General features: G+C 35.6%; 1 protein-coding gene across 1 annotated transcript in view; it reads right to left on the reverse strand.

The window, feature by feature from the left end:
• LOC149786075 (cation-independent mannose-6-phosphate receptor-like) overlaps positions 1–25121 on the reverse strand; it is a 185168-nt gene that overhangs the window by 36369 nt on the left and 123678 nt on the right. Inside the window, exons 28-33 of the mRNA XM_089976368.1 lie at positions 21190–21449; positions 17630–17848; positions 9877–10023; positions 8364–8543; positions 7025–7211; positions 2129–2202 (exon numbers count right to left, since the gene is read on the reverse strand). Of these exons, the coding sequence (XP_089832494.1) occupies positions 2129–2202; positions 7025–7211; positions 8364–8543; positions 9877–10023; positions 17630–17848; positions 21190–21449 (1067 nt within the window). The remainder of the gene's footprint in view (positions 1–2128; positions 2203–7024; positions 7212–8363; positions 8544–9876; positions 10024–17629; positions 17849–21189; positions 21450–25121) is intronic.

Here is a 25121-nt window from a genome sequence, read left to right on the forward strand (position 1 = left end):
CAATATGAATCTGAATTTGTAATATAGTGACAACTACCAAGATACACAAGGCCGCTCTGCCAAGTTCTTACAACTATCAAGATATACAAGGCCGCTTTGCCAAGTTCTTACAACTACCAAGAAAAACAAGGCCACTTTGCCAAGTTCTTACAACTACCAAGATACACAAGGCCACTTTGCCAAGTTTTTACAACTACCAAGATACACAAGGATCGCTTTGTCAAGCTCTTACAACTACCAAGGTACACAAGGCCCCTTTGCCAAGTTCTTACAACTACCAAGATACACAAGGCCACTATGCCAAGTTCTTACAACTAAAAAGATACACAAAGCCGCTATGCCAAGTTCTTACAACTACCAAGATACACAAGGCCCCTTTGGCAAGTTCTTACAACTACCAAGATACAAAGGCCGCTTTGTCAAGCTCTTACAACTACCAAGATACACAAGGCCGCTTTGTCAAGCTCTTACAACTACCAAGATACACAAGGCCCCTTTGCCAAGTTCTTACAACTACTAAGATACACAAGGTCCCTATGCCAAACTCTTACCACTACCAAGATACACAAGGCCCCTTTGCCAAGTTCTTACAACTACCAAGATACACAAGGTCCCTATGCCAAACCCTTACCACTACCAAGATACACAAGGCCCCTTTGCCAAGTTCTTACAACTACCAAGATACACAAAGTCCCTATGCCAAGTTCTTACAACTACCAAGATACACAATGCCACTTTGCCAAACTCTTACCACTACCAAGATACACAAGGCCCCTTTGCCAAATGCTTACAACTACCAAGATACACAAGGCCCCTTTGCCAAGTTCTTACAACTACCAAGATACACAAGGTCCCTATGTCAAACTCTTATCACTACCAAGATACACAAGACCCCTGTGCCAAGTTCTTACAACTACCAAGATACACAAGGTCCCTTTGCCAAATGCTTACAACTACCAAGATACACAAGGCCCCTTTGCCAAGTTCTTACAACTACCAAGACACACAAGGTCCCTATGTCAAACTCTTATCACTACCAAGATACACAAGACCCCTTTGCCAAGTTCATAGAACTACCAAGATACACAAGGCCCCTTTGCCAAGTACTTACAACTACCAACATACACAAGGTCCCCATGCCAAAATCTTATCCCTACCAAGATGCACAAGGCCCCTTTGCCAAATGCTTACAACTACCAAGATACACAAGGCCACTTTACCAAGCTCTTACAACTAATGAGATATACACAGCCCTATGCCAAACTCTTACAACTACAAATATACACAAGGCCCCTTTGCCGAGTTCTTACAACTACCAAGATAAACAAGGCCCCTTTGCCAAGCTCTTACAACAAACTAGATATACATGATACTTTTGTCAGGATCTTATCACTTCCAAGATACACAAGGCCCCTATGCCAAGTTCTTATAACTACCAAGAAATACATGGTCACTAGGCTAAGGTTCCGCCTGCCAACTTCCAAGATACATGTGGCCCCTTTGACAAGCTCTTACAACTACCACGATAAACATGGCCACTTGGCTAAGGTTCTGCCAACTACCTTGATGCACAAAACCACTTGCTTGGCCAAGGTTCTGCCATCTACCAAGATAAACAAAGCCACTTGGCTAAGGTTCTGCCATCTACCAAGATACACAAAGCCACCTGGCTAAGGTTCTGCCATCTACCAAGATACACAAAGCCACCTGGCCAAGGTTCTGCCATCTACCTAGAGACACAAGGCCCATTGACCAAAGCTCAGATACATAAGGCCACTTGGCCAAGGCTCTGTTAAACTTTCAATATGGAGGAGATTACACAATGATTTACTTACATATTGTTACCAAATGTAATAGGTGCGCAATCTTTTAGGATCACTCATAAGCAGCAGGTGATTTGCTGACAGATCAATTAGCATCAGGTTAACTTTTTCTGTAATTTTTAAACTGTATAATATAATGCACGTTTCACTGAATATGGTGATTGCCAATGCAATGATGCATCTGTCATATCTGAAATGCAAAAATGTTATCACAAAACTTTGAATATTAATGTTGATAACAACAATGACACCAATGCTATCAACAAAGACACATATATATCACCATGAAACAAAAAGACACTCACATCAAAGAGTCTTGGCTCTCCGGTTCCTGCAGACCTATCACACTTAAACCTAATCAAACTCTGAGCACTGCGATCTGCAAAAGAAACAAAAACACAATCTGGCTTTAATTTTCCTGTCCTACAAGATATTTGGTTAACCAGTTTTTCAAGTAAATCTGTAATATGTTACTTACCCTTTAATAATACATTAGAAGCACAGCCATTACTTCGCAAATACACAACTACCAAGCTAAAGAAAATGTTAACCATACCCTTTTTGGGTTGTTCTAGCAAAAGAAGTGCTAAAAGGTTGTCTGCATGTGAAGGTGGAAATCAGACAAGAGTCTTTTAATAACCACATGTACATCTGGGGGCCCATATGCTACTGAATTCTGTCACTGTCAACATCAGCACAGCTAAAATGATCAATCAACACATTTTCCCACTCAGCAGTTTTTTTTAAAAGAATGGGAGGGACAATAATTAGGTAATATACAGTATTCAACAATGTTAGAACATTTGGATGATTTCATTTCCAATGATGGGTCATAGTTTTCAGGTTGAGAGAAGTCAAAGATCACAAGAAGGCTAAAGAAGTCTTTGTTCTGACCTATTACATTCTACTGGAATCATCAGATCATCTCTGTAGCATTCCAGATTCCAAAGTAAAGTTCTTACAAAGAATGAAGAAATGCCTAATAATGCAAGCAAGGAGTCTATTCTATTTAACTTAATGTACTGCCTATTAAAGACCCCTGTTTAATACACACAAATTAATATTAAAGTAAAACTTCAAAAACAGGAAATTAGAATTATACTCTATTTCAATTCAATGACACCATCTACTACCATAACATGTTTCATTTGGACTTCCTTTTGACAAGAGTATTTCATAAGATTGGTGTAATTTGGGTTTATCAAATCATGTAGCCTTACATAATTTAACACCTTTAAAACCAAGCTGATATGCTTATCCAATCCAACATTATCTTTAAAACAGAAACAAATGCACTGAAAACATCGTTCATACATACTCAATCTACTAATTAGAATAAGCTACCACTTGAACTATGCAAGCTGATACTGTGTTCAAAAAGCAGGATGTTTCAACATAAGCATGTACTATCTCTTAATAAATATTCTGTCATTTTATCTTTTGTTCTGATGAGTATGTATTAATCAGCCATAAACAATATAAGTGAAGTGAAATATTTGTGATATCAACCCACAATATCCTTCCTTCTTTTCTTTTATAAATAATGTGTATTTGAATAAAATCTGTACACTCCTCAGGGCACCATGGGAGTTTAGCTAATATAAAAATTATTATGATTATTATTATTATTCCATGATACTAAAACATGTCTGAAAATGTAGAACAGTAGCCCTTGACTGTGATTGGAGCTAACTTCTCCTTGAAGAACCAAATAAGAAAGGTAGCTATCTATAATACTTCAACTCATTAACAACCAGTGCTGATGTTTTAGTGGCTCACTACTCTGCCTAGCTGCTGGTGTCATTACTGTAGCCAAATATAACATTTAAGTTGATGATTTCAGGATATGGGATAATTGTTTTATTTAGTTATTTTCCTCATATTTGACTGATTTTATAAACTAAAACCATGCAGATATAAAAGTTATAACTACCTATCTCTCTCAGACTATAAAAAGACTATTTTTAAACTTTAAACGTAATCTGTCAGACTTTTAAACAAAGTTGTTGGCCAAATGTGTATGTATAATTGTTCAAAATAGTTTAACTTGTTATTATGTTCTACTGATTCTTAAGTTGCTCTTCATAGTATCTGTAAAAGCAGTTATGCCTTACATACAGAATGACATCCCACCTCATCCCACCTATTATCTCCGGAACACGGCATCACTTTTCTGCTTGTGTGGACTAATATGCAGCACCCTTTCCTCATCCTCTGAATATTCCTACCATTTGCTGTGCAAGAGTAATTAAAAAATCGAATTGCCTTCATTTAATTTCTTTCTTTAACTTTTGGTACAAAGTTTGTGGTTGGGCAACTCCTGCAGTTATTAATGCACTGACTAAAGCAACAACAAAACAAAACAAAGACATATATCCACCATTGGCAGCTTTACAGCAGGTGGAGTATTGCATTCTTTTCTTGTCTACTAGATTAACTATTAACTACAAACATGTAATTATTATAGATTTCCAAACTGCAGCTGAAACTTCCAAGTAGCTTCCATTTTTGTTACTCGTACATTCCATCCTTCTCTCACTTGGGTCAAAACTCACTGACAGATATCAGATGGTGGGTTTTTTGTTCTTACAAGGTACAACACAATAACTGCCTTTTGTCATAAGCATACAGTCATCCCTACCATTTAATTTTGAAGACTTTATTATCGATGGCATTCAACTTCTATCTGCTTATATTGTACAGAGGCAATACATGTTTCTTTCCCTAGCTATTCAATCAGCGGAGAACTTGAAAACAAATTATCTATGTATACTACATGAGATTTCGCCCATATTTTTTTCTGTAAGATCCATTACAACAGAGGCACCAAAGCCCTTTTCTTTCTTGCATTAAGCCTGGCTTTCTTCTCTCTCTATATACACCTAGAATTCGTGCACTTGACCATTGTGTGGGTCTGGTCATTCTGAGACTTAGTCCAAATACTGCTTGAAGGATGATCTACCTTTATAAGCAATCATCGCTGCATCCACTCTCTGCTTTATCGCCCTTGTAATTATTAAGACATGCTTTGGAAAATTTGTCAATAACAAGTCTTATGTGACACAACTTGTCATGTCCAGTCATGTCTAGTTTGATAGATTCTGCCTGGTGTCAATCATGGGAAAATACTTTTACAACATTTCCAACATTTCTGGTCATAATTTGTGAATTACTTGGCATTTGGGAGGGCAACGGATATCAACAATGTATAGCACAGATCAAAAATGCCATTACTGATATAATCCAATGTATGCCTAGAAAGGCCAGCATTTCTTCCACTACTGTGGGCTGCCAGAGTGAAATCTACTTCTCTTCCATACATATTGCTGCATAGCCACTAGTTTGTGTCACGATTCCTTCAATCATTGCCAGGGGAAAATATGTGAAGAAAAAAATAGTTCAATGTCACTGCCAACATTTTTTAATTGAATACTGTCAAGTGGTCTTCAGAAAAACCTGAACGTTCCGATTCTGAATTGCTAGTGTATACAACTCCAGAAAATTTCTGTATTTAGTAGGAACAATTATTAACTCTTATTTTATTGGTTAAATATCCTTTAATCCCCCCCCCCCACATTACTGACCAATAAGATTGAAATTAACATCAACATACAGAGCAGATCTGTCACCAAGATCTTGTCTGCATAAACAGCAAGCTGATATTTCTACTATGGCAGACAGTACTGCTTGTTTACAAGCAGATCTATCAGTCACAGCAGAGGGAAGGCACATCTATGCAGTGGCTATATACATCCTGCTGGCAAGCAAATAGTTAAAGGAGAAGTGTTTCACTCACACTACTTGGAGAACACTACAATTCCTCTTATATACTTTCATAGAGGTAGGTTTTCTTACCCTAGCAGTTCTTCCAAGAACCATTACTTTTAGAGGTCTTGTTTGTAAAAAGTCAGTTGTTGTTGGTTGTCAAGAAAAAAGACTTCCAATCAATATGTGTGGAGGAAGGTTTTGACATTCCTAGGCCATAAAGATCTCTCTGGATAGGGACATCTGTGTAAAAAATGGCATGTGAGCCTTGAAGAAAGTTGGGATGAAATTGAATGAGAGTCACTACTGCAGATAGAAATCCTGCTGACCCTGCTGAACACAGCTGAAAATCCATCTATGATGAAACAGTCGTCTTTATCCCAAAGTTTTACTTGAATAGAACAACTGAAGACATGACTTTCAAAAACTGTAACAAAAAATCCTGAACATTATTCACAATGATGAACCAAACTTACTGCTTAAGCAGACAAGACAAACAAGAGTGTATGTATCTATCAGGGTGTATTGGCAAGTCAGCACATTATTGGCTATTTAGTATCAACTAAAGTTCTAAATATGTGAAGATAGAAAAATTGCTAAATACTTTTCGAAGAAAAATCCATCCAAATGAAATGCAAACATGTAGTCTTACAAGACAAATGGTACAAGGTAAAGATATTAACTTTCTTTAAAGGAAAATCTACAAAACAGATGAACAAAGTCAAATTAAAAATAAATAAAAGCTGCATTCTTGTAAAAAGTCCAAGATTTTCTCTAGTGGTACATGACCATAATGCAATTTAACTGAGGTTTCATAAAAAAGTATCAAAAGGTGGAGGCTGATGTACATTATAAGAATGTGTTTAAATATCAGCAGATAATGGCAAGGTGTCCACTCTGGTCAAGGTTCACCACTCAGAAGGAATGCACAAAACAGGTATACATGTCCTATATGTGTACAGCACAATACCACCTCACCTCCATGATTTGATCTCTATTAGTGATGTACTCTCCAAGCAGAAACAAACTCCTTGCAGAGCATTGTGTTAACTTTAGATCCATAATAATATTATCCAAAATGTTTCTGCTGAACACAGGCAATGATGAAGATGTTACTTTAAAATATACAAAACTTTAACATTGTTCACAATGACGAGCAGCAGCAAAATGGTATGTCCTTTTCTGCTACCACAGTGGTGGCATTAATAGTCCAACCATTTGTGAAGCATGGTTAATGAGCCAGACAGCTCAAACTATGTATGGTCAACTAATAAGATGCATAAAAGGTCAACACAATCTTAAGGTAAATGATCTTCCATCCTTATGTGCTGTGATATGCAAGGTCCATGCTCTGCCATCAGATCAGGAATGTACTTAGTTAAAAGCGTTAAAAGTGCCTGTTGCTTTATTTTTAAGGTGGGTGGGTGGTTACATACCTGGTGATGCTTGGCATCTGTCTCCCTTGTCATATTTAAGTGTATAGAATTTTGAAGATTCTTTCTCAATTCGAAAGTGAGAAGCATTCCCATATGATATCTTATTGCTCTGACAAACTGTGGCCGTCTTGCAGGTACTTGCTGATTTGCTGATTATGCCACAGGGATTAAGAGTGTAGTTTTCAACCTGTTCAAAGTAAAAAAGGCTATATATTATCATGCATTCCATTCAGACACATAAATGAACTGAAGAAAAAACAAAACCAATAACTTCAAAAGAATGTTGAGAATGAAGCATCATTTACTAATGCTATTGGCTGTAGGATTTATACATTAAATAAGATGCTTTATTTAGATTAACAAAAGTATAAATATCATTGTTTCCAAATAAGTGTGTCTGTAAATATTTTGCCAATATGCCCATTTAAATCAAAGCCTGATTCATGCTTTTGTTCCATCCTGATACATGATAGAGAGAAATTATTACATGATAGAGTAGAAGCAGTAGGTGTGTTATTAGTTTAACAAGATTTGGATTTTTCTGTGTGTTTATGTGTTTGCATGTGGAAGAGGTTTAAAAACCGATGACAAAAGTTGCAGTCATTCTGATTTCCTAGTGTTTTTCAAGCTGAATAGAATTTGTGTACATTGTTATTAAGAGTGACTAACAACCACTGTTGTTGTAAGCCATTCATAATGAATCCTAGCCAATCAAGTATTCTTTCTTTATATACTTTTATTTATTATAAGGTTTGTTTGTTTGATATTCAAATTTGTGAAAAATAAGTAGAAAGTAATCCAGCTTAAAAATGCTGATGGCTGGTTAAAAAAATATGCCACACATCAAACCATCTTAAGCAGCACAAATTATGTTCAGAATATCTGTCTCAGGATGGAAGTCCTGTAAGATCAAGCTATGTCATGAATGGAAGTCCTGCAAGATCAAGCTATCTCATGAATGGAAGTCCTGTAAGATCAAGCTATCTCATGAATGGAAGTCCTTGCCCTGTATTCTAGTTCAAGCTGTGACAGTGTGTCAGAGTTAGAAGTCCTGACACTGCATTCTTAAAATATTTTGCAAGAAACTCTGGTTCAAGTTAAAACCTTAAAAATTGGATGTGACACTTAGAGTAAGTTTGCATAAGTGAAATTTTGGATGTTAGTAGAGGAATTAAAGTTAAGACAATCCTGAAAACTCTATGATCTGAACTTCATTTATATCATAGTTACAAAAATATTAGAGCATTTGGAATTAAAGTTTAGCAGGCATTTCGGTACTTTATATTTTTTGTAAAATATGCAATATGAATTAACATAGTATTTAAATTACTAAACTCACAGTGTATCCCCCATCCTTCCACAGCTTTGTGAAATTTAACTGAACATTGGTCACTGGGTCACTATATACACATGAAATCCTTTGCTGGTCCGGGGATTGGCTCTCAGGTGAACATGCCACATTTGTGTCCCATTCAAAGATGTAATTGCAGTTTTCTTTGAGGATCAATTTCGGCTCACCCTGAAAAGTTTGATTTAGTCTCTTTATAACATAATATTCTTGTAGTAAGATTTTACTGTAATTTCCAACAAAAAAAAGAATAGTTCCTCAAATATTACTGATTTTAAAAGAAAATAAGGGTTTCATTATATATTAGATCTCAATTGTGATTATTTGCCAGTTACAAGAGTCACAGTTCTTATGAATATTTCATTATAACTTAATTTCCCCTCCATTAGGTCAAAATCTATATTTGTCTCTTTTTATCGTAGAAATTAACTTCAGTATAATGGATTCAATTTTACATGATACTGACATAATTTTAAGACATCTGAACTTCATTTCAATACCTGTTAAATTAAACAAGATTGCCTTCTGAAATTCTTAGCATAAGATATGCCAAGTTCAAGAGCAAATGAAAATTTTGCAAGTTACTACCACTTTAAAGGGAGGTAACTAATTTGCACTCAACTTGTGACTGATAAATGGCCTACTGTGTTATCATGTTTACAAGGCATTCAAAAACTTTAACACAAGATCTCCACATTGTTAATCCTGAAAATGTTGCTGCTGATGGAAAATGGTACATTTGGTCCCACTGTCTGCTGAAGGTTGATTTGGTCTCACTTTATACAGATAAAATGAGACAATCGATAAACAAGCAGTTAGATGGTGTTACTGTCATTTGGTAAGACTACTGTAAATTTATTATTTTTATGGGCTTCATATTTCTGTGGATGAACAATGATCCTTCTGTGGATAAAATAGGGTTTTTTCTCCGATCTGTGAAGTCAAGTACTGACAAAACTTTTCGTTTTTTTCTCTCACAAAACCACCATAACAGATGCCCAAGAAAATAAATAAATTCACAGCATACTGAAACAAAGAACAAAATATAGTCTTACATGCTGATCCAAAATTTACTTAACTGGACTGCCATTTTCTTGCATTGGAAACAGTTCTTTGACTTAGGAATTCTAGGCATTCATATGAAAGGAATGTTAGGGTTATGTCTGACAGGGAAATGCACAAGTGAAATCTATGGAATTGCAACAATATTAGAACAATGGCAATAAAAAGCAAGAAATAAAATCAAAGTTGTCTGCACTATCATTTAACTAAATTAAAATTTCAATGTATAAAATCTGCAAAAATAAATAAGAATATTTATTCCTCAATCATAGTTTTACATGCACTTTGGCCAATTAATTTATAGCACAAAATAGTTGAGTGGAACTTTTTTATATATACTGATTTAATAAAAGTCCTTATCTATTTGTACGTGTGTAGGTCATTCTTCTTTTTCTTTCTTTCCTTTCATATTCTACTCTGAAATGAATGTTGAAAGACTTACATGCTGGTTTCCTTTCAAGCAATTAAAGATGATCTTTGAAGTGATATTCTTGTCTGACCCATCACATTTGCTGCCATTGACATACTGGATAGTTATTTGTTTTGTCTGTCGGTCTATATATGGACGCCCTTTCATCTTTCCTAAACTCTGGAAAATAAAGGATGTCACATTATATAATTATAGTGTATCTATATAAAGTTTTATTAAAATACCTTGTTAATATGGTAATACATCAGCTCATGTATTATAAGCATAATGAAATCAAGGTATGACATGGCAGAAGTTCAAAGAATAAATATTTTAATTATATATTTGCCTCTTATTATTACATTGCTTTCACTTTTTCTTGTGCAAGTCATCAGTGTATGGTTATTTCACTCAACCAATTAGTACTCAGATGTCTTCAAATGAAATGACACATGGTACCAGCCTGATGTCTTAGTTACCTCCTTCATCTGGAATATCAACCTTATTTGACCTGGCTGAAAGGACAGCCGAGTGGGAAGGAAGGAGGTACATTTTGTAATAATGACAGGGAAGTATTACAAAACTGAAATTAGTCCCCACTCTCTGCCACCACCACCCACAAACATTTTAATATCAGTGATACATTGCCTGTTATTAAATTGCTGACTTTTCCAGCCTGTAAGGATGTCGACTGCATTGTCTGTGGTGATGTGTTTTATGCAGTTTATACACCCCTGTAGACCTAGGAAAACTACTCACATTTCAAGGCTGTTGATATAATGGGAGGATTCCTCCTGAGACCACCAGCCATGAAAGACTATCCCTTCAGCTCCATGTGAGCACACACAACAAATACTGAAAGCATGCCCTAATTTAGTCACAAACTCAGATGGTGACAAAATCGGGATCCCAAAAGAACTGAGCTAACAAGGGGTCACTGCAAGATCCACAGTTTGTAGGCAGTAGAAACTGGAGAAGCATCAAATGGAGTCTTCTTTTGGGAACTAGATACCCTGCTGCATCTGGGTTCCCCAGGAAAGGCAGATACTGGTATGAAGACAAAAAAGTCATCTCTAAAAGTCTTGCTATGAGAGACTGAATCTGTGGAATCCTCTTTGGTTGAGGGTGGGGTGGGGACATTAACTATCCTGGGACAGATGAAGAAATTCATTCCCAAGTAAATGAAATTTTAAGGAATCTGGTCCAACATCTCCTGGTCGGGGACTAACCCCAAATAATTCCCTCTTCCAAAAAGAGACGGGTACCTTGTCAGGACATATATATGTGAATGTTATGTATTAGCCAGTTATCAAAGTGCTGGATGATGGAAGCCCTAATGATCTTACATGAACTTCTGTCAACCTGGAAAAATGCTTTACGAACATTAGCTAGGATGGAAAGAAGAACCCAAAACTGAAAGACCTTGCCCAGACAAAACTGCAGGAATTTTCTATCGGACAGGAAGATGAGGCTATGTATGTAAACATCCGGAAGGTCTACAGAGACTACCCAGTCTATAGAGACCACCCAGTCGTTTGTCCTTATGGCATTCCTGACTGGAGTTGACATTTCCATATTTAAGCACTTTCCTGAATAAATTTTATTTATAGGAAAGATTAACAATAAAGCAAATATTTTCCCCATTTCTCTGAAAACAGTCAGATGTGGAAACAGACTCAGAGACATTGAATGTTTATTACCCTCTCTACTGCCTGCTTCTTTAGAAGGGTGTATAACTCATCCCTTAGAGATGCCAATTTTGCTTAGTGAAACGAAATGGGGGTCCTTGATAGAGGTGGACTGTCCCAGAAGTGAGTCAAGTAACACTCTCTTATAGTGGGGAGGGTGATGTATCATACATTTTTATGTCTTTGGTATGAATCTGCCAGGTGTTGCCATGTTGACTTATGTCATACACTCCAGAATGCCTAATGCTGATATGGTGTTTACAGTGCATGCAAAATATAAAATGCTTCCCCTTGCTGCTGAACTTCAGAAAGTTTAACTCAGTCTGAAGTTCTGAAATTTAGTTTTCCTGGGCTTTGCCCACTTTGTAGATGGCTCATCCATATTTTAAACTATGGCTGCATTTTGACCTTTGCCTTCAAATATAAATTACACTTGTAGATCCAAGCTCATGCTACCAGGCAAAGTGGGTGACCAAGTTGCTGACAAATTGTAAACTTCACTCTCTTCTATTAGGAAAGTAAAGATGGCTTTACACTGTGATTTTTTAGATGCAAATTGAGTGACAGCAATTTATTGATTCTGAAATGCTCCCTGACCCAGCCCAGTATCTCAGTCAGGTAAGCCCCCCTGGCAAAACATATTTCATGCAGGTGCTGACATCAACTGCTCTGACATAACATACTGACAGGTATGTGATTTAATTACTGGTTGACCAGGCTTGCATTATTTCCTTTGTAAACTCCGTCTGAAGTGGTGACCCAGTCAAGGGATAATAATGGTGGGCATTGCTGTGTCCAGGAAATACCTCATTATTAGACTGTCTTTATAATTCATTGGTCACATATATTAAAGAAAATATACATTACAAAGAGAGCAAAGTCCAAATATTATGCAACTGATTTAGTCTTAAAAAAATTTGAATCAGAAAAATATGGGACAATGCTAAGTTGCTGAATTCAAAAAGTAATGTAAAGTCAAGGTTATTTTCTTACATCACTCAGTTTTGTGAAAATAAAAGTGAAGCAATATTATCTAACGAATACAAGATGTTAGTAAATATAGACAAATAATAAAATCATAAAATTGTAATCCTATCTGAATTGTTTACTGAAGTTATAATGTGAATGGTCATATTAAAAAATTAGTTTCTAAAAACATATGCACTCACATGGCATGCATAATATTTGTTCTTTGCTATATACCTATTCCATTGATACCTATTCCATTGATACCTATTCCATTGATACCTATTCCATTAATACCTATTCCATTGATACCTATTCCACTGATAACTATTCCATTGATACCTATTCCATTAATACCTATTCCATTGATACCTATTCCATTAATACCTATTCCATTGATACCTATTCCATTGATAACTATTCCATTAAAAAGGAGGATTTAGTTCATCCTTATATCCACTGTAATGTTTCAGTTCATCTTCAGAGAACAGCTAAGGTCACATTTTATCCATAGCAACATAATTAAACAGCAAAGTTTTGATGTTATTAAATGGTCAGTCTCTGACTTAAGGTTTATGTATTTTGGACATAGAACTTTGATGTTATTAAATGGTCAGTCTCTTACTTAAGGTTTACACATCTTGGTCATACAAATTTGATGTTATTAAATGGTCAGTCTGTTACTTAAGGTTTATGTATTTTGGTCATACAACTTTGATGTTTTTATATGGTCAGTCTCTTACTTAAGGTTTACACATTTTGGACATACAACTTTGATGTTATTAAATGGTCAGTCTCTTACTTAAGGTTTATGTATTTTGGGCATACAACTTTGATGTTATTAAATGGTCAGTCGCTTACTTAAGGTTTATGTATTTTGGACATACAACTTTGATGTTATTAATTGTCAGTCTCTTGCTTAAGGTTTATGTATTTTGGACATGCAACTTTGATGTTATTAAATGGTCAGTCTCTTACTTAAGGTTTATGTATTTTGGACATACAACTTTGATGTTATTAACTGTCAGTCTCTTGCTTAAGGTTTATGTATTTTGGACATACAACTTTGATGTTATTAAATGGTCACTAGCTAACTTAAGGTTTATGTATTTTGGACATACAACTTTTTGATGTTATTAAATGGTCAGTCGCTTACTTAAGGTTTACATATTTTGGTCATACAACTTTGATGTTTTTATATGGTCAGTCTCTTACTTAAGGTTTACACATTTTGGTCATACAACTTTGATGTTATTATATGGTCAGTCTCTTACTTAAGGTTTATGTATTTTGGACATACAACTTTGATGTTATTAATTGTCAGTCGCTTACTTAAGGTTTATGTATTTTGGGCATACAACTTTGATGTTATTAAATGGTCAGTCACTTACGTAAGCTTTATGTATTTTGGTCATACAACATTGATGTTTTTATATGGTCAGTCTCTTACTATAGGTTTACACATTTTGGTCAAACAACTTTGATGTTATTATATGGTCAGTCTCTTACTTAAGGTTTTGTTATTAATGGTCAGTCTCTTACTTAAGGTTAACATATTTTGGACATACAACTTTGATGTTATTAAATGGTCAGTCTCTTACTTAAGGTTTATGTATTTTGGACATACAACTTTGCATGAGCACATTAGAACAATAAATTGTAATTATTTCTAACTGATAGGAGTACCTAGATTACAGCACTGTAATTACAAATAGGTATAAAGAGTAAATCAACTGCCACTAAAAGAAACAATTTAATTTTTCTGCCTTTCAAAACATTACCAAACGATTCACATTTAATTTTGAATTAACTCTATAAACATCAATGTAATTGTTAAGTTCAGGATATTCATCCATAGCATCAGTGACCACTGTGGTTTGAATGGATGAACACTATGGTTTGAATGGATGAACACTATGGTTTGAATGGATGAACACTATGGTTTGAATGGATGAACACTATGGTTTGAATGAATGAACACTATGGTTTGAATGGATGAACACTATGGTTTGAATGAATGAACACTATGGTTTGAATGGATGAACACTATGGTTTGAATGGATGAATACTATGGTTTGAATGGATGAACACTAAACTTTGAATGGATGAACACTATGGTTTGAATGAATGAACACTATGGTTTGAATGGATGAACACTATGGGTTGAATGGATGAACACTATGGTTTGAATGGATGAACACTATGGTTTGAATGGATGAACACTATGGTTTAAAGACACCTGTGCATATGCTTTCATGAAAGTTTTAATAGTTGTTTCAAGCTAGAATAGAAATGTTTTCAAGTGCGATTTTCGAATGAAGCTTAAGAAAATGAAAAATATCTGTTTTTTAAGTGGCAGTTGATTAAGTATTTCTACCTATTTTTAATTACAATGCTATAATCTAGGTATGCCTGTCAATTAAAATTAATTACAATGTGCTCTTCTCTATTGAAGTCATACAGCCAAAATATACATTACTGATATTTTTATTGGGGTTTACCACATTCTATATTAGAATTTTAGTAATATTCTTCAAAAATGAAGTTTCCATTAAGTAATAGTTCTTTTTAGAAAATGCTAATTGTGACCTAAGTCAAGTAGAAGGGTTTTAAAATCTTGTTTACTGGAAAAACTGTTTATTCCTGCAATAACATCTGAATCAGAAATCAGTCTAATTGTTGTGCTCATTATTTCATTTGGTTTGGAAATTATTTATTCACTGGAAATACAAAGGGCTCATCAATAATATTCTTGGACAGAGACATTAACTGAAAAGTATAGAGAATTTACACAATGACATCTTGGATTATATTATTCTAATTCATTAAAGGAATGGTGTCACATCACCATGTCAAAGGTCACTTAATGCACATCAACACCTTCAGCACAGGATCTGATTTCAAACACCTCAGGAATTTAACTGGCACTTAATTCATTAGGACTGGTGATAAAACTTTTGGGTCTATTTGGGATTTAAATTTTCCCATTGTATTCTAGGGAAAAAAATTATATATATATATATATATATATATATATATATATATATATATATATATATATATATATATATATCAGTATTACAAATGTTCATGGGTTTCATTCTTGCCCTGAACCACAAAATTAAAGACTTAATGAAATATTTAGCCACTTATGATACAAAACATTTCTTTCACTGATGATCAAAATGTTGCAAGGAAATAAAATTTTACAAACTGCTTTTGACTAAGACTTTACACAGGATTTCATACACTGTCCTATCTCTTGCATGCAGAGTTTGAATACCTTGTTAGTCCACTGTAATGTATATCTATATATGTTGTAACTCCTTTTACAGGATGTTATCTAATTTTTGTAATTTTTATTCAAAGGTGTAAATTGTACAGATTATCTTTAGTTAGATTTTGCCTACATGACAGGGTCTATTGAGAGCATAAAATTACATAGGATTTATAAATAGATGCTTACATATGTGTCCACCATTACTAGAACTTTATCAGGATTATTTGGGATTCACTTCATAATACTTTAAGTTCCTCTTACATTTCATTTATAATTCTGATAATGAAATTTGTTAAGCTTTACTCTTGGTTTTGATTCTTTCTGTTACTTAGTTTATGTTCACAGTCATGACACCACATTTAAGGAGCATATAAAGTAACATCGTTCTATACAAGATACTGAAAAGATTATGAAAATTTGTCCTTGATGAAGACATGTCCCTTATACACCACTCCCTCAATAACTTGCAAACCCACTTACAGCGTGGGGTCAGGCATGGATCCCATCTTTTTAGACTAGAAAATACCCCAAAAGACTTACCTCTATTTCTTAAACTTGAAAAAAATCGCAATCAAAACTGATAACTGAAACACTGATATATCACTCGTTTTATGGACAAAAACGGTAGATATGACCTGGAAACTTTAATTAACATTTTGAAATTATCAACTTTTAATAAGAAGTCATATAACTGGTTACATCTGCTTTCCAAATGACATTCTTAGTACACCGTAAAATTAAAGATATTCAAGGAAAATTTGATCAATGAAAATGTCATTTACACCTAGTAATCTGTGTATTAATTCTATCTTTTAGTTCCACTTAAGTGTAATCATCATAAATGGATAACTGACTTGCGGAAGTATTTGTTGTATTGTTGCACTGAATTAAAATCTGGCCTCCTTTGTATTATCACATTAATTATGTCTTTTGAATCAAATAAAGGAGGTGGTAAAAAAAGAAAAGTTAAAAGGGATGCAAATCCTACATACTGAAAATCAAGCAGTCCTATTTGTATGTCGGGTGAACTCGCTTCAATTGATCAACCAAACACTGTTATAAATGTTATTGTGTATGTAACATAAACTACCTTAAATTAACAGACTCCTACATCACTGTGATCAAAGACAGCAAGGCAACCAAGTGAAAAGAATACTTCATAAAATAACGAGCTTAGTTTCACAGATACGGACCATTGTGGGCAAGCAATTTTCTGAGAATTCCTGAACTTGCACTTAGAGATATCCTCAAGGATGATAAGAAGTTCAACTGTTACTTTCAATGAAATCATGACATCAATACTGTACTATCTGAACAATACAAAAATTGAGTTTCAATGTAGGCAATTGTCTCACGAAATAAATGTTACTAGTTTTTGAAAAAAAGGAATCTTGTTTGGTGGTGTATCAACAATTAGTCTAGTTCGCGGCTACTTTGACTCACGACTTGGTACTATACTATTAAATACTACTCCAGGAACCAGACTAATCAACAAAACAAAAAGCAGTGATGTAATACACATATTTTTGCATACATGTGATGGTTGTTGAGGATTCAGTCAATAAACAGCCCAGTTCCCTACCCCCCCATTGCATTTTTTTTGATGTATAAGCAGATTTTTTCAATTTCTGGAGGTCCCTTGGTAATTTGCACCCTCGCTTATAGTGCGGTCTATGTTTATGGACACCATTGTGCACGAGTTATCGAGGGAGAGGTGTACTTAGATCATAATGATAATGAAAAGGAAAGAGAAGAGACCCATCAACATTGCCCTGCATGAACAAATGCCCTTTAAAACAATGTGTCCACTAAGGCAGGTTTCACTATGTTAAATATTTTGGAACTGACTTACCTCAGTTTTGTCTCCAGTCACTTTGCAAACTGCAGAGCCAGGGGGACAGAGTGTGTTCTCTATTGGAGGAAGCGGCTGACACACACTGATATAGTACAGACTACGATTATCCCCTGATGCTCCTGCAGACACAACCAAATGCTTATCCATCTGACTCAGGGGAGATAAGTCCAGTGTGTACAGTTTGTCTTTATCCTGGACATCCAAGGAACATCTGACCTGTCAAAAAATAAATATAAAAAATAGAAATTTGTTTATAGAACACAAATGCCTTGCCAGAATAATTCAAGTTTAGCTATTTGGTGTTGTATTCACTAAAATGCGTACATTTCATGAATCTAATGTGAATCTATACCTAAGAAACTCAACTACACACATAACACCTTACCAGATGGGCAGAAAACTGGATGGAACAAAAGGACAAAAGACAGATGGAAAACACTACATATACATTTAACATTTATGGCAAGGCCTAAAAAGACAAATAAACATTAGTGAAGTTAATCAGAAAAAAATTGATCAAAACTGCCTTTTATTAATAGAATACTGTACAGGGAAGTGCAATTCAGTATGGTTGCCACTTTTTCAAACGTTGGGTAATACTAAAGAACTAAAACAAAAGAAATGTTCCCAATGGCATCAACTTTTCACAAATGAGGTAATAACTGACTCAGCTTCATCTAGGTAGCAAATCTGCAGCTAAAAAGGTTTCATTTATCATCTACAATGGGTCTGTTACAAGCACACCCTCAATAAATGGTATTCATTAATCAAGACAGTGGGTCTGCCACAAGCATACCCTCCATAAATGGTGTTCATTAATCAAGACAGTGGGTATGCTACAAGTTCAACCTCAATAAATGGTGTTCATTAATCAAGACAGCGGGTATGCTACAAGTTCAACCTCAATAAATGGTGTTCATTAATCAAGACAGTGGGTCTGCTACAAGCACATCCTCAATAAATGGTGTTCATTAATCAAGACAGTGGGTCTGCTATAAGCACACTCTCAATAAATGGTGTTCATTAATCAAGACAGTGGGTCTGCAACACATGCAGCCTCAATAAATGGTGTTCATTAATACAGTGGGTCTGCTACAAGTGCAGCCTCAATAAATGGTGTTCATTAATCAAGACAGTGGGTCTGCTACAAGTTCAACCTCAATAAATGGTGTTCATTAATCAAGACAGTGGCTCTGCTACAAGTGCAGTCTCAATAAATGGTGTTCATTATTCAAGACTGTGGATCTGCTATAAACACCCTCTCAATAAATGGTGTTCATTAATCAAGACAGTGGGTCTGCTATAAGCACACTCTCAATAAATGGTGTTCATTAATCAAGACAGTGGGTCTGCAACACATGCAGCCTCAATAAATGGTGTTCATTAATACAGTGGGTCTGCTACAAGTGCAGCCTCAATAAATGGTGTTCATTAATCAAGACAGTGGGTCTGCTACAAGTTCAACCTCAATAAATGGTGTTCATTAATTAATACAGTGGGTCTGCTACAAGTTCAACCTCAATAAATGGTGTTCATTAATCAAGACAGTAGGTCTGCTACAAGCACATCCTCAATAAATGGTGTTCATTAATCAAGACAGTGGGTCTGCTATAAGCACACTCTCAATAAATGGTGTTCATTAATCAAGACAGTGGGTCTGCAACACATGCAGCCTCAATAAATGGTGTTCATTAATACAGTGGGTCTGCTACAAGTGCAGCCTCAATAAATGGTGTTCATTAATCAAGACAGTGGGTCTGCTACAAGTTCAACCTCAATAAATGGTGCTCATTAATCAAGACAGTGGGTCTGCTACAAGCACTCTCAATATATGGTGTTCATTATTCAAGACTGTGGATCTGCTATAAACACCCTCTCAATCAAAGATTATCATAATAATGCTGACTAAGCTTGACGCTGTTTACAAGCCAAATAAATTGAAAGAAAATAAAAGATGTTAAGAATACTTTCACATAAAAACTCAGCCAAAAGAAACTGAAAAGCAGGCCACTTCAACCTACATTTGGTGGTGTAGAACAGCGCTACTGTTCTTCATGACAAATGTACTTGTGCCATAGCATTGACCAATTTGTCACAATGCTAAATATGACAAGGTATCAGCAACTAAAATCTGTCAAGGAGGGCTCTGCTTACTATAACTTGCTAACCACTAAAACTTCTAACCACTAAAACTGCTAACCACTAAAACTTCTAACCAAAGCAGGGAAAAGACAGGCATTCAAGATTCCTTCAAAAGATGATCTGTAAGCCTGAAATCCATCTATATCAAGGACTATATCTACATCCCATATAAAAACACAAAACACATTGACAAGGGTCATAACTTTTTCCAAAAAAGGAATAATCAAGATGAAATTCATATAAGACACATCTTGGTCCATGAAACAATATTCTATATTCAACTGCATCAGAAAATTTTGATGTGTTTTTGACCAATGCTGAATACCAGCAATTTGACGTTTAGATATTGTACTTGATGTGGTTCATAACTTTGTCCAAAATGATGTAGTTGAGACAAAACCCATAAATGAACATCTAAGTCTAACATATAATGTTATTATCAAATTCCAACAGAATGTGAAGAATGGTTCTTGAGCAATGCTTGTTTAAAACAACATTCAAAGTTTCTATTTGAAGACAAGAATTTGTATTAACATGGGGCACAATTCTGTCCAAAATGGGGCTGATGAGACTAAATGTATAAAAGGCACATCTAAGTCTGTAAGACAATGTTGACATCAGATTGTATTAGAATATGTAGACTGGTTCTTGAGCCATACTGGCACAAACAACATCCCATATGAAGATATTTAGTTAACTATCAAGGGTTGTAACTATCCAAAATCTTGCTGACCTCACAAAACACATGAAAGACATCTAGATCCTTGACACAATGTTCATGTCAAATTGCATTAGAATATACTGAACAGTTCTCAAGCTGTGTCACCTACAAGCAATATCTCATGAAGATATCAAGTTAATTGTCAATGACCATGACTATCCAATATTGAGCAATGTGGAAAAAACAAGAGAAAATAAATGACACATTTAGGTCTATGTGACAATGTACACATTAAATTGTATCAGATTGTGTGGAATCATTATTGAGCTCTGCTATAGTTACAAGGATCTGCTGCAGTGAAGATTCAAAATCCATTAAAACTGAACACTGAAAAGATAATCTGTGTGCAACTGAGAATCCACCTACCAAATAACATCCAATGATCTGCACGTGTTGCAGACCTTTTGTGGCCACAGAAAGAGGATTAATATAGGGTTCCCGTATTACAATAAGTGGCATTAAAAATTGTTTAATATAGTTTATATATGTATTGGTCCCTACAACTATTGAACATTCAATGGATTCGCAAAAATTGAGAAGGTAATTGTCTAAAGAAATTCATTTTATTAGCATTTCTAGGATTTCAAGCATGATCTCAGATGGAATTAATCATATGAAACTAGGAGGTTTTAGCTTTAACAATATACACAGATTCTACCACACATCAATTAAGAACTAAAAATAAATGTCTCACCGTCTCCTTGCAGACAACTTCTGTTTGCCAGTGTATATAATAAATGCAGTCATCAGTGTCATCAATGAAGACTGGCTTGCCTTCCCCAGTGCCTGGTGCACATACAAAGCTGATGATGACACTCCTCAGAAACTGAGCATTATTTGGACATGCTTGTCCACCAGTGTAGTTTAGGACCAGAATTCCATCATCATATTGAACCAGACTGCTGACATTGCCCACTCGAATGTGCTGGCCATCAGCAGTTGTAAGACAAGCACCTACCATCATAAATGTAATAAAGCAATATTAAAAAGCTGAAATATTAGCACCTCATCTGCAACACATGCAACCTTGTATCCCCACTTGAGACTGACTCGAACACAAAAACTTTAATACAAAATCAACAGTCTTGCTGCCAAAGAAGTGACACATTTTTACGAGTTGTTGCAGACGAGACAAAAAAATCTTGACTAGTAAACTCAACATTTTAACTAAGCAATTTATCACATGGAATCTTCCTTGTTCTGTTCTGAACCTAAGAGCAAAATATAACAAAATGATAAACAGGAGACCTATGAAAAATGGATCATTCATATGGTCATGCTGAATAAAACAACATGCAAGATCTGGTTTTGAAATTAATTTAACTCTCAAAAGTTAATGTGTGAGGAGCCACCGCACAAGCAAGGTAGTTAAATTCCAAGTAAATTACAAGTTTTACCAGCCACTTCCCTCTGTCTGTCCTATATATTTTGGCTTTATCTATTTAACGGTCATTAGTTTGCCTCTTCACACAGTTTTAAATGGAAAAGACTTGTGACCAAAGACAGGATATGTGTTTACAAAGACATATTTGGGTATTACATTCAAAATGGTAATTTAGGAGCAAAATCTTCTTATTTTATATTTCATCAGGTCAGGTTAGGGCAGTTCTCAAGTCGAATATCTTCTAGTCATTATAATGAACTTCAAATACATGTACATGTCAATTCATCAGTTACTGTTGGCAGAGATGAGAAAGCTGTTTTAGGGCTTGGTAGGGTGTGCCTATATTGTGATCAGGCAGGAACTACCAAAGTAGCATATTTAATCTAAAAAACATCTTCTTTAAATTTGTTAACAGATCATAATACATTAGAACAGAAGGAAGTTAAATCTCCTTATCCTACAGAAGTCTCCTGATCAATGTGAAGCAAAGTTTAGTAATGTGAGATACAGGCAATGGTTAGTACATGGTTATGCATAAGTATGGTTTGGAGGTTATTTTCAGTACACGAATCCAGCATGAGTTGGGTAACAAATACTATTATAAAGCTGCTGAATGACATAGGAAAGAACCCTGTTGTGTCATTGATATAGGTTTCCACCAAGTCAAACTGAGCCCTTTGAGATGAAAGGTATCTCTGATCACCATCTCACGGCTTGGATGATGTCAGTCAGGGAACTGTTGCCCTCAGATGTCATGCTAGAGGTGTCTGCCATTAACCTTATAGGCTGATATGCTCAAGAACTTCATCTTGTCCTGGGTTAGTTCCTTATAAGCTAAGCAGATAACTCATCATATCCAGGATGACTGAGCACAAGATGAAATATCATCCCTTTCTTCTTGAGAAGTAAAAACAAACAAGATATCCTTCTTCTGAATGGTTCAGTTACTTCAGGCCCTTTTAGGTTCCTAATGATACCCTTGGGGCACAAGGTCCAAAGAACATGTTTACATACCACCTCATTTCAAAGAGGACCCTAACAGGAAAAGATTCTACTTAAGACCAGTGGATGTATGAACTGTTCAATGTCATTTGGCTGAGTCCATTGGGCCAGTGATTATACTAAAAAAATTAGCCTAACTGGGCATGTGACAGACATGAATGTGGTTTTGAAGATGATAACACCACCTGAGAAAATCCTAAACCAGAAGGCAAAGGCCTTCAGACTTGTTTTCCATGTGGATCTGCTGGTCCTCTGGGCCACAGCCACTGAACCCACCAGCGTCAATTCTGGTATCTGTCCTGTTAGATAATAATACTAATGAGGACTTTCTATAGCACCTAATCTTTAGAAGCGCTTTACAACATTAGACAACACCTATAAGATAAGAAACATAATAATATTATTACAAAAACAAACAACATGAAATTAGAAAAACATTAAAAAATAAAAAACATGCTGAGAATATTTCAGGTAGGAAACATTATTAGGTCTTTACGTTTGTTCTTGCAGTCAAAATAAGTGAGTTTTGAGAGCCCTCTTGAATGTGATCACTGTGTCTTTGTGTCTAAGTTCATTGGGCAATTCATTCCACGTTGCTTGGCCCTGGTATGCAAAAGAACGCTGTCCATATGACTTTGTTTTCATAGTGGGAATAATGAGTATACGATTGTCAGAAGAGGAGCGCAAATATCTTGCTGGTGTGTACACATGGGTGAGGTCAGATAGGTATGTTGGACTGGAGTCCGACAGTGAAATGTAGCGCAGAGAACAAATTTTGTGTTTGATTCTGGATCGAATGGATAGCCAGTGTAGGGTACAGAGCAGCGGGAAGGTGTGCTCTGATCGTGGTACTCTAAGTATGATCTGAGCAGCTGTGTTTTGAACTTTTTGAAGTTTCTGGAGTAGATATTGAGATGAACCAGACAAAATTGAGTTACAATAGTCCAGTCTTGAAAGTACTAATGAACACACAAGTGTTTTAGTGGCATCAACTGAAAGATATTTGAGAATTGAGCTGATGCGTCTCAGCTCAAGATATGCAGCCTTGCATATGTTCATGACATGTTGGTGCAATGTAAGAGTACTGTCCAGAGTAACACCTAGGTTTCTTACTGATTGTGTGAATTTAATGTTGGCATAGCTGATATTTATTGTTTGAGGTAAAGGATGTGAATGAGAAAGTCTTTGTGTTGTGATCAGAATGGCCTCAGTTTTATCATCATTCATCTGCAGCTTGTTACAAGTCATCCATGATTTCACATCAGAAATGCACCTCTCTACACCTTAGATGGTAGCATCAACTTCAATTGGGTGGCTAGATTTGTATATTTGGGTGTCATCAGCATACAATTGGTGAGACACTGGATGATGATCTGTGACACTTGATGATCTATGATCTCAGAGATAAAACCTTGAGAAGGTTAGCTGCCATTAAATGACTTCTATCTTGGATGGAACATTGTTTTTGAACATGAGACTTGATGATACCTCCATCTCATAAGAAGTCCAATGTAGGCATATCTGCTCATGTGACAATTCAGAGAATGCCAAGCATACTATGTGTTTAAAAAATAATGTCAGGGGTTAAGGGGTAATATCCTAATTTCCTACCTCCACTGGAAAATGAAGTTGGAACCAATGGCTTTTATTCATGCACCTCAAGAAGTACTTAAGAGTATGGACCAGGTCTTGCACTGCTGCTCCTCCTGATATGTCAATGGAGGTGAGAGATCGGATGACAACATTTTGATTGTCCATAGACAGCATTCTGTTCTTAGCTATGACACCCAGTCGAGTCACTAGGACCAAAGAACTATCTGACTTAAACTGAAGATAATTTGTGTCAAATAAAAGAGCATACAGCTCATTCACCCTGAATGCTGAGGTTACCTCTGTTAGAAAAGCACGTCTTGTAAAACAGCAGCTTCAACAAAGTTCTGATTAACAGCTCAAAACTTACCAGAGTTGTGCCAAATCACAACCCATGAAAGACTGCACTTCAGAATCAAGGTGAGTGATTTACGTCCATTCTGGTCAAAGTCAGCCAGCAAGTCTGATAGGCCTTTGTTGAGGCCTATATTTGATCTTTAATGATGCCCTAATGTGTCAGAAATTGTGGAGTGATATCCTCTGATAACAACAAGTGCTAACCCTTTCTCCTTGTAGAACTCGAGAAAATAGTTAGCCAGCTGTGAATGAAACATTCACTGTTACGATATTGTTGTCCCTACAGCAGTCCC

The sequence above is a fragment of the Sinohyriopsis cumingii genome, chromosome 12 (assembly GCF_028554795.1).
Source record: "Sinohyriopsis cumingii isolate HCF-2022 chromosome 12, ASM2855479v2, whole genome shotgun sequence".
Taxonomy (NCBI): domain Eukaryota; kingdom Metazoa; phylum Mollusca; class Bivalvia; order Unionida; family Unionidae; genus Sinohyriopsis; species Sinohyriopsis cumingii.